General features: G+C 47.2%; 1 protein-coding gene across 1 annotated transcript in view; it reads right to left on the bottom strand.

Moving 5' to 3' along the window:
* Positions 1-14,025, bottom strand: part of IGDCC3 (immunoglobulin superfamily DCC subclass member 3) — a 106,698-nt gene that overhangs the window by 86,107 nt on the left and 6,566 nt on the right. The window contains exon 2 of the mRNA XM_040602566.1: positions 9,134-9,439. Within this exon, the coding sequence (XP_040458500.1) occupies positions 9,134-9,439 (306 nt within the window). The remainder of the gene's footprint in view (positions 1-9,133; positions 9,440-14,025) is intronic.

The following is a 14,025-nucleotide window of genomic DNA, read 5'->3' as shown; positions in this document are numbered from 1 at the left end:
AAGGATGCTCCAGTTGATGCTCCTACCTTTCTGCCCAAGGAAAATCCAAGCAAAAAAATAGACATTATTTTACCCTCAAAAATCTGCAAACTGATTTTAACTGACACAGCCTAGGGACTCGGACATTTGCAACCAGCTCATCCCAAGTACACATTAGCTCTGACTTTTTGTTGTATGTGAGGACTTGGGCAAACATGAATCATGTTTCTTCAATGCTCAGTGAAGTCATGAACCCAGCTTGTGCACTGCTGGCTTTTCCTTGTCCCTCCTGCTGCATCCATGACATCCTCCTTGATGAAAGTTCACTGTCCCCATCCCCTCTTTCATATCTCCTCCAAAACAGCATTCCTCTGCAGTCTCAGCAAAGCAGCATAATCCCTGGTAGGGTGAGCTGTGGCCTGAGATGAGGATGGGCCTCATCCTGCTCGTAGAGATGGGCAGGGAACACAATGCACTGTGCTCAAAAGCCACCAGCCAATTCACTGTGCCATGCTCTAAGATAAGCAATGTGACTGAAGAAACACAAGCTCCTGCTCCTGACCAAAAACATCACATGGGGATCAACCATGACTTGATCTGGCAGGCTGGCTGTCCCTGCCCTTCTTGGGCACAGCAGGCAAGAAAACACTTGGTTTGAAAACACTTGGTTTTTCCTCTATGAATAAGCACAGGAGGATCGATCAAATGCAGTGGAGTACAATGCTGCAGCTGAAGTATACGCACAGAGTCTTTTCTGCTACTGCAACACCGCCACTCATTTACACACCAGCAGCTTAAAACTATCTCTTTTGTACACCCAAACTGATCCTCACTCTTAATTAGTGCTCTCAGTTGCAGCAAAATTTCATTTGTTTCTTCCAAATGTGGCCTGATCCATTGTCCCTCTCCTATGACCTGTGAAAATTAGTCATTGAGCTCAGCGACAGTGGTAAGTGCAAAATGCAGCATCAAAGGAACATAATGGGGGCCTCTTAGGACTGACAAAAAAACCACCATTAATCAAGACATGCTCAAGAGGTGCCAACTTACTGAGGCACATGAGTGGCGTCAGTCCTGAGTGCGGGCCCTCCCGCCGGAGGCTGGACACAGAGGGATGTGCAGGCACAGAACTCCCTACCACCCCAAGGACCACAGCCTGCCCCAGGCAGATGGTCTCTGCTCTGGAAGTCTTGAGGCTTTGCCCACCTGCTTTCCAAAAGAGGTTATGGAGCTGCACTTTTCCAGGCAGCTCCTTAGGTTAGACAGTAGGGAGACAGGTCATCTTACAATACCCAATGCACTTCTTTAACTGTGTCTGTAGTCCCTGCTACTGTCAGGAGTAACGTATGGGGCACCACACCAGATCAGGAGGGAGATGTCAGCATCTCCATCTGTTTCCAGAGCTAACACAGAGCCTACAGGTTCCCAGCGCCAAACACAAGCCACTGTCTGTCCAGCAGCACCCTGCACTGACCCCTTGTGTGATCCCAGGACCAAGCTAAGGGGGAAGATACGAACTGCACAGACAGACCAGAGTGGTGCAGAAGCTGCAGCAAAATCACCCAGGGAATTATCGCAGGGAGTGGGGCCTGACAGTTCTATGGACAAACCTGTGCAGATACAAAGCCAGGGCAGCCCCGCAGCCGGTGAGGCAGCAGTGGGGCAGCCAAAACTCTAAGGGACCAATTGTAGCTGGTCAAGGCAGAGAGAGTTTTAACACCAGAAAACCAAAGCAAAGAGGTAAATCTTGCAAAATTCAAACCTTCGTAGCAAAGCAGTGTGTTTAAACCCTCTCCTGCGAATCCATGTCATTAAACAGAATAACTTGGACTCAGCAAATCCAAATGACTCTCACTTTCAAGGTCCTGCATTCAGAAGCCCACAATGGAGAACAATGAGGTAGAGAAAAAGCTGAGGATCTTGATGCTGCATTCAGAAGGCCATCTGGTCCGGCCAGCACAGCCAGCGCTGGGAACGGGCAGCATCGTGGGTTGAGATTTAATCTGAGCCACTTATTGAGTGACCTCAGGCGAATCGTTTGACCTCCTTTTGCCTCAGTCAACCCAACTGTAAAATTGGGTTTAAAGCAAGAACCTCTCTGAAAACCATATGCTGTGCCTAAGAGGAGTGGGAGCAGACTCCCTTCCCAGCAACAGGGCTGTGATGGCGGGAGAGCCAAAACCAGAGCGGAAGAGGCGGTGCATGGAGCTGGGATCCAGCATCCCTTGGTGTCAGGGGGCTCCAGCTGACAGCTCTCCCAGGTCTCACCCTGCTAGCCCTGGGAAAGCAGCCTTGGCCCCCATGTGGGGCTCACACGTAAGAAGGGATTTGTGAGGTCTGCCCTTGCTCATATCACTACTGCATCCAAAGGCCCTGAACATTCGAAGTAGGGTCCCAAATTCCCAGGCTCATAGCGGGCAGGCTAATGTAAGCAGGGGTCAGCACAAAAGACATGTCCCTGACAAAATTTGGAATATTTCTCTACAGCTTCTGTGCCCTTTTATTTATTTACATATTTTGCTGTTTTCAGTAACTGTGAGTTATGGCTATGACCAATGCTTCGAGGCAAATGCTGTGATGCTTTCCTTTAACTCACTGGTTACCCACTAGATCAAGAGCATTGATTGCTCTGGTCAAATGCCCCTGAAAATCAATTCCCACTCACAGCCTTGCCAATTAACAGTGGTAGAAAAGCAGCCCCTCTCTCACCTGGGCACTAGCCTTTCCCCACCACCGTGCACCCTTCGCCTCTTGGCAGGCTTGCAGGGAAGCGATGGCACGGATGAAACACAATATTCAGCTAATGTGAGTGCCCAGTAAACACAGAACAGCAACTTGCCCCCACCAAGGTGCTCACAGGGGTGTGCAAACAATGGCACTGACAGTAAACCCACCCCAGGTTCAGAGAAGGGAAACTGAGGCACAGCTAGTGCAGGGATTTTACTGGTCACACCATGGCCAGCTGGGACCCTTGTGGGGCAGAATGAGAGTGAAAGCCATATATAACCATCACGCCATCACCAGCCCACTGGAAAAAAACAAACAACTCAATAACTAGTGGCATTACAAATCCTCAAGCTGAGACAAGCGTAAGTGGATAAAGAGCTGCTCTAGGTGACAGCACCAAAGATATCCTGGGATTATGACTGCAAGCAGAAGACTCAGGTAGCAGAGACCCGGCATCCTGAATAAAATAACAGAGTAGGGTGGCCCCACAGTTCAAGGAAAGGCTGGAGCAAAGCAGCAGGCAGAGGGACAAGCAGCATAAAAGCACACGAGGCTGGGCACGGTGCTGTCTCCACAGAGCTGCCTGCACTGGTACCGGCAGAGCATCACCCTGTGTTAAAAAAGCAGGCAGTGAACTCAGGAGTAGCCTCATGCTGCACTTATGGGCTGCAGAAATGTCAGAACTTCCTCAGCTGTGCTCCAAGAGTTAATTGAGACAAATAACTCAACAGTGCTACCATTAATGAAATTCTTCTGATATATTTCCCCTGAGCTTTATAGAAATGACTAAGTGACATTACTGCCTGCAGTGCAAACCCCCTATATGAGAGATAACGTTGCCAGAGCTAAGGTTGGTGCATCCACATTAGAATCCTCGCGAAGAAGTGCAAGATGGTATTTAAATAACTATCACACTGCTAAGAAATGAGCAGCCAAAAGAAATATGGTCTTATAATGTGCTCAAGTCTCAGGATGAATCCTGGGCTGTTATGTGCAGACACTGAAATGCAGTGGGTGGTAAGTGACATACTCTTTTAATCCCGCAAATCTACTAAAATTTCTAGTCAAATCTCTCCAATCTCCCCCTGATGACTCCTATATTTGCACATTTGTTTTGCAGCACACACAGGGCCAAATACTGCAACTGTACAGATGTGAGAGGCAGCATCATGTGAGCCAACATGTCTTAGAGGCAGCCAAAAGAGCTGATGGAGGGAAATAACCCATTCACCCATCAGATCCATCCCCTGGAAACCTCTCACAGTCTTTTCGCTCTACATAATTTCTTTTTCTTTTCCTTTTTTTGTAGTAATTCCTCATAGATACCTTCTCCCTCTGAGACCCGCTGCTACAAGCCGAGAACTTGCTCTGGGCTTACCAAGACCGTAAGCATTCACAGCACAGACAATAAAGAAACGTGACTGGCAACAAGACTGAGCCCTTCTGCTCAGCATTTGAGAAGGAAAGGCATTAGATGCAAGCTGAGCCACAGCTGAAATTAAAAAAAAAAAATATCTGGTTTGTCGAAGGAGGAAACTTGGTGTGCAACACCAGGGGTTAAACTGCAATAAAACACAAGCAACCATTAGCCAAAAGTTCCTGGGAATAACAGGACCATGTCTCCAGAGCTGCAAACTGACACCAGGGCACTTGCTTTAGAAGCATACCTATACCTCATGCTTCACACCACTAAAACATGTCATCACACAAGTATCCCACTCCCAACTGCAGAAACAGGTTCACTTGGTCTCAGCACAAGCTGTATAGGTAGGGCTCTGCTGACAAGACGGATACTGTACGCACACAAGAAAAACCAACAACAAACCCATGTGTTAAAGGTCTCCTTGATGTTTTGAGCCAAGACTCACAATCTGCATCCAAACAGTGGCATTGCCCAGGAAATACCTTGGTGACAACTTTGGTGCCACCTTATTTAAACCTTAATTTAAAATGCTAACTTCATAATGAGTGGAACAAAACTGTGTAAAAACATTTCCCACTCTAATCCTGGTTTGATCCCCCCAGTATGGCCTTCTTTTGTAATTACATCCCTTTGTGATCTCACTCTAATGCCTTGTATTGTGACCCATAAAATAATCAGCCCCCTTTGTCTCTCCCTAATCCTTTTAGACTTCCTTCTTGTCTCTACACTCTTATAAATGCTGCCATTATTTGGGCTCAGCAGCTCTTCCCACCACCCCAGAGCCTGGAAAGGGGGCTCCAGGTTAAACCCTGAATATATTCTGTGCAGAGGGGCTGAAATGATGGGAAGATCTTTGCTGCTTTAAAAAACCCACAATTCCCAACCTCCCCCCCCTAGCCACAGCACTTGGCAGGGAAACCAACTTGCAAGCATGCATATGCACCAGACCTCCCCCCTTTTTATATTTTGCAGATGACCTTAAGACCCTTGGCCTGGAGGCTGCAGCAGCATGTTCGTGGGGAGAGCATGCTTGGCCCCAGGCTGGGTGAGAGGAGCTGCTGCTGCTGTCTGCAGTGATCAATGCAGAGAAGAGACATAATATATGCCTTGCCCAGGCTATCAATCCTGCCCTCCTGCCAGCAGCGTAAGTGCCGTGGACAGCCAGGCACAATGGGATGGAGGAGTGGGATTTGGGACAGGATGTGGAAGGGGAGGGGGTAAGGGAGAAGAGAAGAGTACAGGGATGTGTGCTGCCATGCTTGGCTACAACAGTCCCTCTGCAACAAGACACGATGAGGAAAGTGTCTTTACAAGCTCAGATCTCTCCAGAGCTATTCTCAGGTCGCACAGTACTTTAAATACTGGGCAGGTCCATTTCACCAAACTTCAAGAAACCTCTTTGGCTTTAAGTTGCACAATTGACTTACTTTCCCTCTTTCCTTTTATTTTTTTTATAGCAATAGATCAAACAGGGAAAATTGCTACTCTCAGGCTGGATGCGTGCAGAGCCTGATCCGATACCCAGTTTGATGGTGATTTCCAATTAGTGGTAACTGCTTGTTATTGAGTGATATAATCAATGGGTCTTACTCCACCGGCTGGGCTGTGATTTATGATGATGTAGACCCCGCTCCATCAAATTACAGCATCGGCAAAAAGGGCTAGAAATGCCATGAGACAACACAATCAGAGTCAAGTAAGGCCAAGTCAAGCAAAGGGTGGAGGTGAGAATAAAGGCAGCTGTGTTTTGGGTAGCTTGCCTTCCAAAGGAATGGACGCTAGCCATTACTATTGCGCAGAGGGTATCTTCATCCACAGACTGCCAAGGTGTGCATCAGCTTCTGGCAAACACGAGGGAAATACAGCTCCTCAAAAAGACACACGAAGACTCAGCCAAGCAGTGCCTCCAGAGAACACTCTGCCTACAAAACTGATTTTAATTAAGACACCTCAGAGTCATGCAAAATTATGAAACTGTCATTAGGAGAAAGAAAAGATCTGTATTCAATAACCTGATCACGTTATAAAAACATGTTGCATTCCACAACCTTTTAAACTAACACGCCAGGGTTTGAACAGATGCAGAAACAGCAACTGAAAAAATTCCAACCAGCATGTTAGGCAGCGGGTGGAAATGCCGAAGGCCTTCACTCAACTCAGTCACGCATAGGCTCCTTGCACACTTGTACTTGTTCAAAAGAAGATTACACTACAAAAATATTATTAAATGTGTTTAGCACCTGACCTGCCAATCCACAAACCAGCCAAGGTCCAATTCCCTCTGCTGAGTATCTTTGGTTAATAATGATGACATACAGAAATTCCCCATAATTTTAAATTTTAACAAGTCAGTTTTTAGGAGGAAGGTTTTAAGTGCCTGCTCCATGGGGAAACTGCATGCACCTTGAGCTCATTGGGGCTGCACGCGCAGCAGCAGAAAGCAGCATATTCTTCCAGTTAGATTTTACTCAATGCCAAGTGTTGAAGTAAATTTGAAACATAAAAACATGATATCCAGCCCACATTTCCTGAATGCAAATATGTACATTCCTCCAAGCCAAGAAGATTATATTCCAAGCAATAATACAAAGCCAGGGTCTGTAACAGTGATATGAGACTAACAGCCTGCCTTTGAAGACAGCGAAAAGTGCAGCAGAGCTCTCGAGGGGCTCCAGTCTGTCAGATCCCTTTTATTCCTCAGTAGCATGGCCTTGATCAACTTTCAAGATTTTTGTTTGTGAGAGGTTCTTATTTCTCCTTTGCTTTTGTGTTCCGATGTCAGGCTCAGAGGGAAGAAGAGATCAGCATTGGGATGAGGTTTTACCCACCGGCAGTGTTTATTCTGCTCCGCAAAGGACTGTTTAGCGCTCGGTGGTTTGTTTTTGGTTTGTTTTTTTCCTTCCAGGCAGCCAGCACCCACTTCTTTGATGCAACGGTCCTGTCATTTATAAAATGGGGGTAATTACCCTCCTCCGTTGTTTGACTTGCTTGCTGGGACTTGGGCAAGGAAAATCACTGTTACTTGTGTGTAACCACCCCTGAGACGTGCGGGCTTGAAGGTACAACTGTGGTTCATTCTTAGGAGATTTCATCTAGGTTTAAGCCAAGTCTTAAGTGCAAGTGCATGCTCCTGCAGTTCAGGCACAGTGGGGGAGCTCACCCTGAGCAGCAGGTTACATTTGCCCACAACATCCTGTTTTATTCCCATTATCCACAGGCACCTGTGACATTGAGGCCAGGTGCCCCCTGTTTTGTGCTGGCCTCACCCAGACCTCTTCTCAGGGCTGGCAAGAAACCAAGCCTGAAGCCAGAATAGAGTCCAGAGCATTTTGAACACAATCCCTTTTTCATTTTGGTTCAGGCGAAACTATGGCTACAAAAGGAAATGCTATTCAGGGACACAGAGCACATCACATACATATTGATGCAGGAGCAAGATAACAGTGTTTATTGACAATCCACTATCCCAAAAGTAATTCCTCTGGCTCTTACGTCTCCTGTTTACAGGTCTGAGAAGTCTGACATTGTGCTTGTGCATCAGCCAGCTCCCAGCTCATAAATGCCAGAGCTGTTCACCAAAAGTGCTCCAAGGTTTAGCACCACAAGACTGACAAGTTTGAGATCCAGCTGCTAATCTGGCACAGACCCAAAGCCCTTGGCTCCTTGACAATGTCACTTCTTACACTACTGAAAAGCTAGGTTTGCAGATGGCCACTTCATGCACTCGGGAATTGTTATACACAAGGGCTGGAGTGTTCCCTTGGTGGGCTACCAGCTGGCCCTGGCACTGCGGGGAATGGGCAGCAGCTCTTTAAAAGGCCCCCCCAGTTTGGGGAGTACAGCCAGGGGACCTTGGCCCCAGACCTTGCTGTAGACTTTTCCTGCTTTGCACCAAAAAATCACAGTGCAATTTGCAAACACACACGAAGCAGTAATAAGTGGCTTGCACAGAAAGAAGAGTGGTAGCCATCTCCCAAACAAGCTGGAGAATCCTTCAGTAGAACCTACTTAAGAAAACAGCATTCAGCCAAGTCTCAGGACCATACCAGACACATTTCCTTACACTCATATATAAATTACACCTAGCAGTGACTTCTGGTTGAATGCAAAAATGATTAGCAGCTGCAGTCCCAAAGCTCACAGACAGTCTGTGGGTAAATGTGGGCAAAGCTGGCCACCAACACAACAGGGACAGAAACACCATGCCACGACACCTGAGCTCTGCCATCAGTCCTGGGACAAACACAAACCAGCAACCACAGCCGGCAAGGGGGAGCCCAGCAGCCTGCATGGCAGGAAACCCAACAGGACCAACTGCTCTGGCCACAGCAATATAATGGGCTAAGCCAGGTACTGTGCAGGGCTGGAGTCACAGCCTGCCCTGTAATTCTTCCTCCTGCACCTTTAAATTTCATTCCCTCACTGACATTTTCATCTCCCTCCTTCTCCAGGCTCCCCCACCAGACAATCTGTCTGGTGGTGTTAGCCTTGCCCCCAAAGGCACTGCCATGCGGGGTAGTAAATAAGACCTTGCTGCCTCCACACTGCCTGCCTTAAATAACAAAATGAAAGAAACCACGACCTTCAGAAAGTCTTTGCCTATGGTTTGGAAAGTGCTGCCTGCCAAACAGAGCCCAGCCATGCTGCACAGCAACGGGCCTTCCAAACACACCATAGGAGATACACGAACCGCAGACTACTTTCACCTCATGACTTTAATGTAACTTACCCCTCCAAGACAGGGGATTCACGGCTAGAAGGTGGGTTTTAGTTTTCTCCATGAGAAGGCTGATTAGCTGTTTTTTCACACCTGGACAGCTACACAGATTAGATGCCAGACTGATCCTCACACCAACTCCAAGTTCTTTTTCCTCTTCCCTCTCTTTAATCCCCCCTCTCTGAACACCCAGCATCCCACCACACTGTCCTCCTGCTTTCCAGCAAAGCCAATGCCCCTTGCAGGATTGCCTCATGAGATGCAGGTGGGATGATGCCCATACTTACTCGCTGCCTGAATCTTCGCCTTCCGGCTCACCACCAGCCCATAGTGGTTTTGCGCCATGCAATCGTATTCACCTTCATCCGAGGACCCATCTCCTCGGACCCTCTGGAAGTGGGAGACATAAAGCGACCCATTGGCCAACACAAAGGCATTCTCGCTGTCCACGATCATGACGCCATTCTTCCGCCACGTGATGGTTATGGGCTGGATGCCCTCAACCTGGCAGTAGAGGATCAAGGGTTGCTCCTGCACAGCAATGTCATCGCTAGGCTCCACAACGAATGCCAACTCAGAGGAATGGCCAAAATCTGAAATGAAGAGAGAAGGACAGAGTCAGCAGTGAGTCTACAAGAAGCAGCAAGAGCCAACTGCTACAGAAGCAAACAAGGGTTGATGACAACATTCTGGACAGAGTGGGCTGCAATAGGGCTACAGGTTGCAAGTGTTTTGGAGAAACATGAAACCCTTTGGCATGCTTTGCCTCCTGGGGCTTTGCTCTCAAAATCTTGGGGCACAATTTCCAAAAGCGCAACCACAGGCACAGACCTTCAAGGCTGCCTTTGGAGACTCCAGTGAAGGGGACAGGCAAGCACACAGCTTGTCAAACCCCAGCTCCACTTCACACAGCCTTCTTCATCTCCCATCACAGGGCTGCAGCAATAGGCAACGCAAACTTGCACAAGCACGGAGCACCAGCCATTCCCACTCCAGGAGCAGAAGTTTACATCAGTTCAAGAAATGCACTCCTCTCCCCCACATAGCTAGGCAGAGAGAGGGCTGAGCCATGCCCTAGACCCATTTGCAGCACAGCCGGAGGGGGTGAACAGGGGCATTGGCAGCTCCTGATTCAGACCATATTGCCACCAGCATCTTCACAACACTTCTCCCACTTGGCAGAGAAGGAGGCTGTTTGCCTCTCACACGTAACACCATGCCCTTCCATCACTTTGGTCTCTCTCACACTGTAACAGGCAAAGGATGGTGCTGCTCAGTCCTTAATGAAAAGCAACTTAAGGACCGAAATACAAATGCACCATGTTCTGGCTCAGCAATACCAAAGGTTTCTTGCAAAGCAATTATGCTAAATAATGTCCACAAGAGATAAGTTATTGCAGAATTTGTACCCACAATAGGCAAACCCTTGCTTCCCATCACACAGATACATCCTAATTTATTACTTTTGCCAACAGAATGCTTAAACACTATGTCTTTGGCATGTTATTCTTCACTTGGTCTAAGCACACCTTTTTAGGTATAATATGCCATACAGTCATGATTAGATGCTACAGAAGATGACACAAATAGAGCTATTGTTTAAAGATTGGCCCACAATACATGCTGAAAGACAAAAAGCAACCAAGAAACAGGAGTCATATAAATATCTGAAGGGTGTAAATTCAGGAATGGAAGCAAATATATATATATATTTAAAGAACAGCAATGGAGAAGAAATTCCAGCCAAGTAGGAAAACTACAATTTTATCCAAACATAGTGAACCTTTCTAGCAGTTCTCTTGGGCAACAGCCCTCAATGGGTGGAGGTTCCAGCTGCTCAAACCTGCAATACAGCTTCTCCCCTTTTTTCATGGACTCAGGGGGACCAACGCCACAGCTGCTCACAGAATTGGGACACACATGGGCAATTTCTCTTGGCAAACACCAGCCACAGCACAGGCTTTGTAATGCTTGTTCCTAATACAGTTCCCATCAAGGACAGGATCCCACCACACTAGGCTCAAAAACAGAGCGCAGGGTAGATCATTAATGCATGATAAAAATAAAAGAGATGAGAAGAAGCAGTTATCCTAAAGCAAAAGAAGGGAAAAAAGTCTGTCTAGTCTGCTCTGCAAACCCAGTGAGATTTTTTTCTTTCTTTCTGTAAATCCCCATTGCTTTCTATGGCAACTTAAATTGGATTATGGGGGATAAACATTGAGTGCAACCTGAGCCGAGGCAGATGGACAGAGCAGACAAAGAAGGCAGGGGTAGTGCATGGCAGGTCAAAGGTACTACCGTCAAGGTATGAGTGTGTGCAAGGAATGGACAAACTCTACTTAATGATAAACACCTAAACCACACACTTTATTAACCCATTACGTCTTAAAATGTCAGGCTAGCTCCAGCCATCTCGGTGATCTATTGCTCACTGTGACTTCTTTTTTATGAGATAGCCCTGGGGTCCTCTCAGCAAGTTAGACTACAGCCAGCACAAACCCATCAATTACATTTTTTTTTTTTGGTGAAAATTAAGGAATTAGATGAATGCTCTGCATTTTTCTGCAAAGTGGCCAGAGTCCCAACAGCACCTACCATGCTGGGGCCTCATTCCCTGCATGGGCGCTCCTGGGAGTTAGGTAGGATAAGGACCTTTGCATGCTGACACTGAACCAAGGGGGACTTCTGCCTCCTGAAAGATTGAACAAGATTTCAGGATTTAGCCTAACAGGCAATCAGAAAAAATCCCTAATGAAATAAATGCCCCATCTTCCCCCAGCTTCCCTGTACTCTTAGATAAAACAGCTTATTATTATATGTACCATAAAAGGAAGAATCAACATAATTACATGCCCTTCCCACAATAGCTGTCATTATAATAACCATCATTAAGGCCTGTGATTGGAGATAATCATGTTTACCTCCACAAACATTCGGTCTGCATCTGAACTCCAGGCTGCTCAAGCAGCAGAAGTGATGACACTCATAATTAGGACTGGTGCCCTCAGACACATGCTGGGGTGGGGACAGACACTGACTGGTCCTGAGGTCTCCTCAGGCTGTAGGAGAGATCAGGACTATGCCTCAAGGTGTGGCACTGTGCAATGGACAGCGTGCAACTGGTCTGTAACCTGCACAGCATCCAGAAGCATCCAAATTCCTCCTCAACAGATGCTTTTCTCATAGGATGCTTTTATGACATTGAAGAAACCCCACTGCCTCTTTCCTGGGACTTCAGGGCCAGGTGACCCACTAACACACATGGAGAAGCAGGCCCACTCCATCTGGGGAGCTGGGAGAAGGCAAGCTCTTTCACCCAGACATGGGCTTTCCATGCAAACTCAGCCAAAAGCCTCTCTTCTCCCAAGATATTTAGATGCTGAAAGACACAGAGGGGCATCTGCTGCTTTTCCGAAGTCCCTACACCTCCCCCTGACACCATGGGTATATTAGACACAATAAAATTGCCTGTCTCCATTGTTAAGTAGACAGATCCTAAACTGCCTTTAAAAAGTGAGCTTTGGTCCTAAGAGCCTCAGTATCCCACTTTGCAAAAAACAATGGCTCTGTCTTTCCAGGGATAAATGTCTGAGTCTCACAAATAGGTAAAACATTGGTGGCACAGTTGGCAAACACCATGCTGACAAGCTGACCTGTATGTGTCTGCACTACTGCAGCACTCACTGGTGGTACAGGGAAAGCTGAGCCCAGCATGTCAGGATGCAGAAAGCACCAAGCAAGTGGCCATGGGCATTCCTGCAGCCAAAGGTCACCTTGAAGCCTGCTCTGTTCCCTACAGCCCTCAGCCTCGTGGCCTAATCTGTGGGCACAGAGCGGGCTTGGCAAGAAGGACACCTCTCTCAATACTGTATTTCTACAAGACATCATGTTCCTTGGGGTTTTCTCAAAAAAGAATGGGCCCCGGGATGCCGCACTGCCCAGTGTTGCAAACCATCAGGAACAGGTATGAGAAACAAGTCCACAAACAGCCCGACCTAAGATCCACATGGCCAAAGCACAGCCGCTCCACTGAGAACTGTGCAAGGCATGGTAGAAACCAGGTGCTTTATACTTTCTCTGTCCCCTTCTAAAGAACCCTCCTTACCCATTTAGCTGTAACCATGGGATTATTTGCACTAAAAGTGGTTTTCAAGGATCAGGCTTCAAACAGGGACATTGGGATTTGGCTTTCCAAGATTGGAACTGTGGGGCTCCAAGTCTCAAAGGCAAACATTGAACACAGAGCCCTGCCTCCCCAGGATGCTCAGAATGAGCGACAAAGTGACAGGGACACTCACGGAGCAATCTCCACAGCAGGGTAAGGCTCCTGGTGTTTGTTCTACAGGTTAGCTCAGATGGGCCAGAGGGAGAGCACACACAAAGCAAGGAGGTAACGGTGGAAAAGAAGGACCCAGCTCCACCGTTATAAATAACTGCTCGTAGTCAGCAGTGAGTTAGCACAGAAACGATGCTGCAAAGTTGGAAGTAAACGACACTCTGAAGACACATGGAAACAGTAAAAGTGTAATTAATTGAGAGAGACAGAGGAAATTGCTGAGGCTGTGCACGTTCACCCAGGGAGTCTGAAAGACCTGCCCTCTCCAATGGCTGGCTGCAAATCCAAACCCAGCTTGTCCCACATGTCCTGGGTACCTCCTGAAACAGACTGCGAGGCAGCATGGCTCGCCCTCTGCTCGAGGCTGAAACTGTAAAACTCTGCTGAGAGCAGCTTGAATTTGTAGTTAGAGGCTGGGGTGTTACACAGGCAGCTGAACAGCCCGCCTGCCTCAACACCGGCAGGCTGCACCGGGGACCGCGCGAGGGAAAATTGCTTTGCTTTCTGCAAAAGGATAGAGGGAGGAAGCGTTATTAGCTCTGACATAAAGGCCACAAGAAAATTATTGGAGTCCTCATTCTACAAGTCTCCTTTTGAGAAACATTTACCATCTCCCTAAGCAATACAATATGTGACTATATGTGCAAATATTTAACAAAAACTACTTCCCCTATTGATCAATCAGACAGGCATACTCAAAGAAACCAATTAGCACTTGTGCTTTTGAACCAAGAGATTTATTTAGCACTGAGAGAAAGAACTTTGAATTAATGGGAAGCTTAAAAGACACTTTGAAGTACATTTAAAAAAAATAAGTTTAATTATTTTTTACTTGACACTGTG

This window comes from Falco naumanni, chromosome 7, assembly GCF_017639655.2.
Source record: "Falco naumanni isolate bFalNau1 chromosome 7, bFalNau1.pat, whole genome shotgun sequence".
Taxonomy (NCBI): domain Eukaryota; kingdom Metazoa; phylum Chordata; class Aves; order Falconiformes; family Falconidae; genus Falco; species Falco naumanni.
The sequence above is the reverse complement of the archived record's forward strand: the minus strand, read 5'-3'. Positions and strand labels throughout refer to the sequence as shown.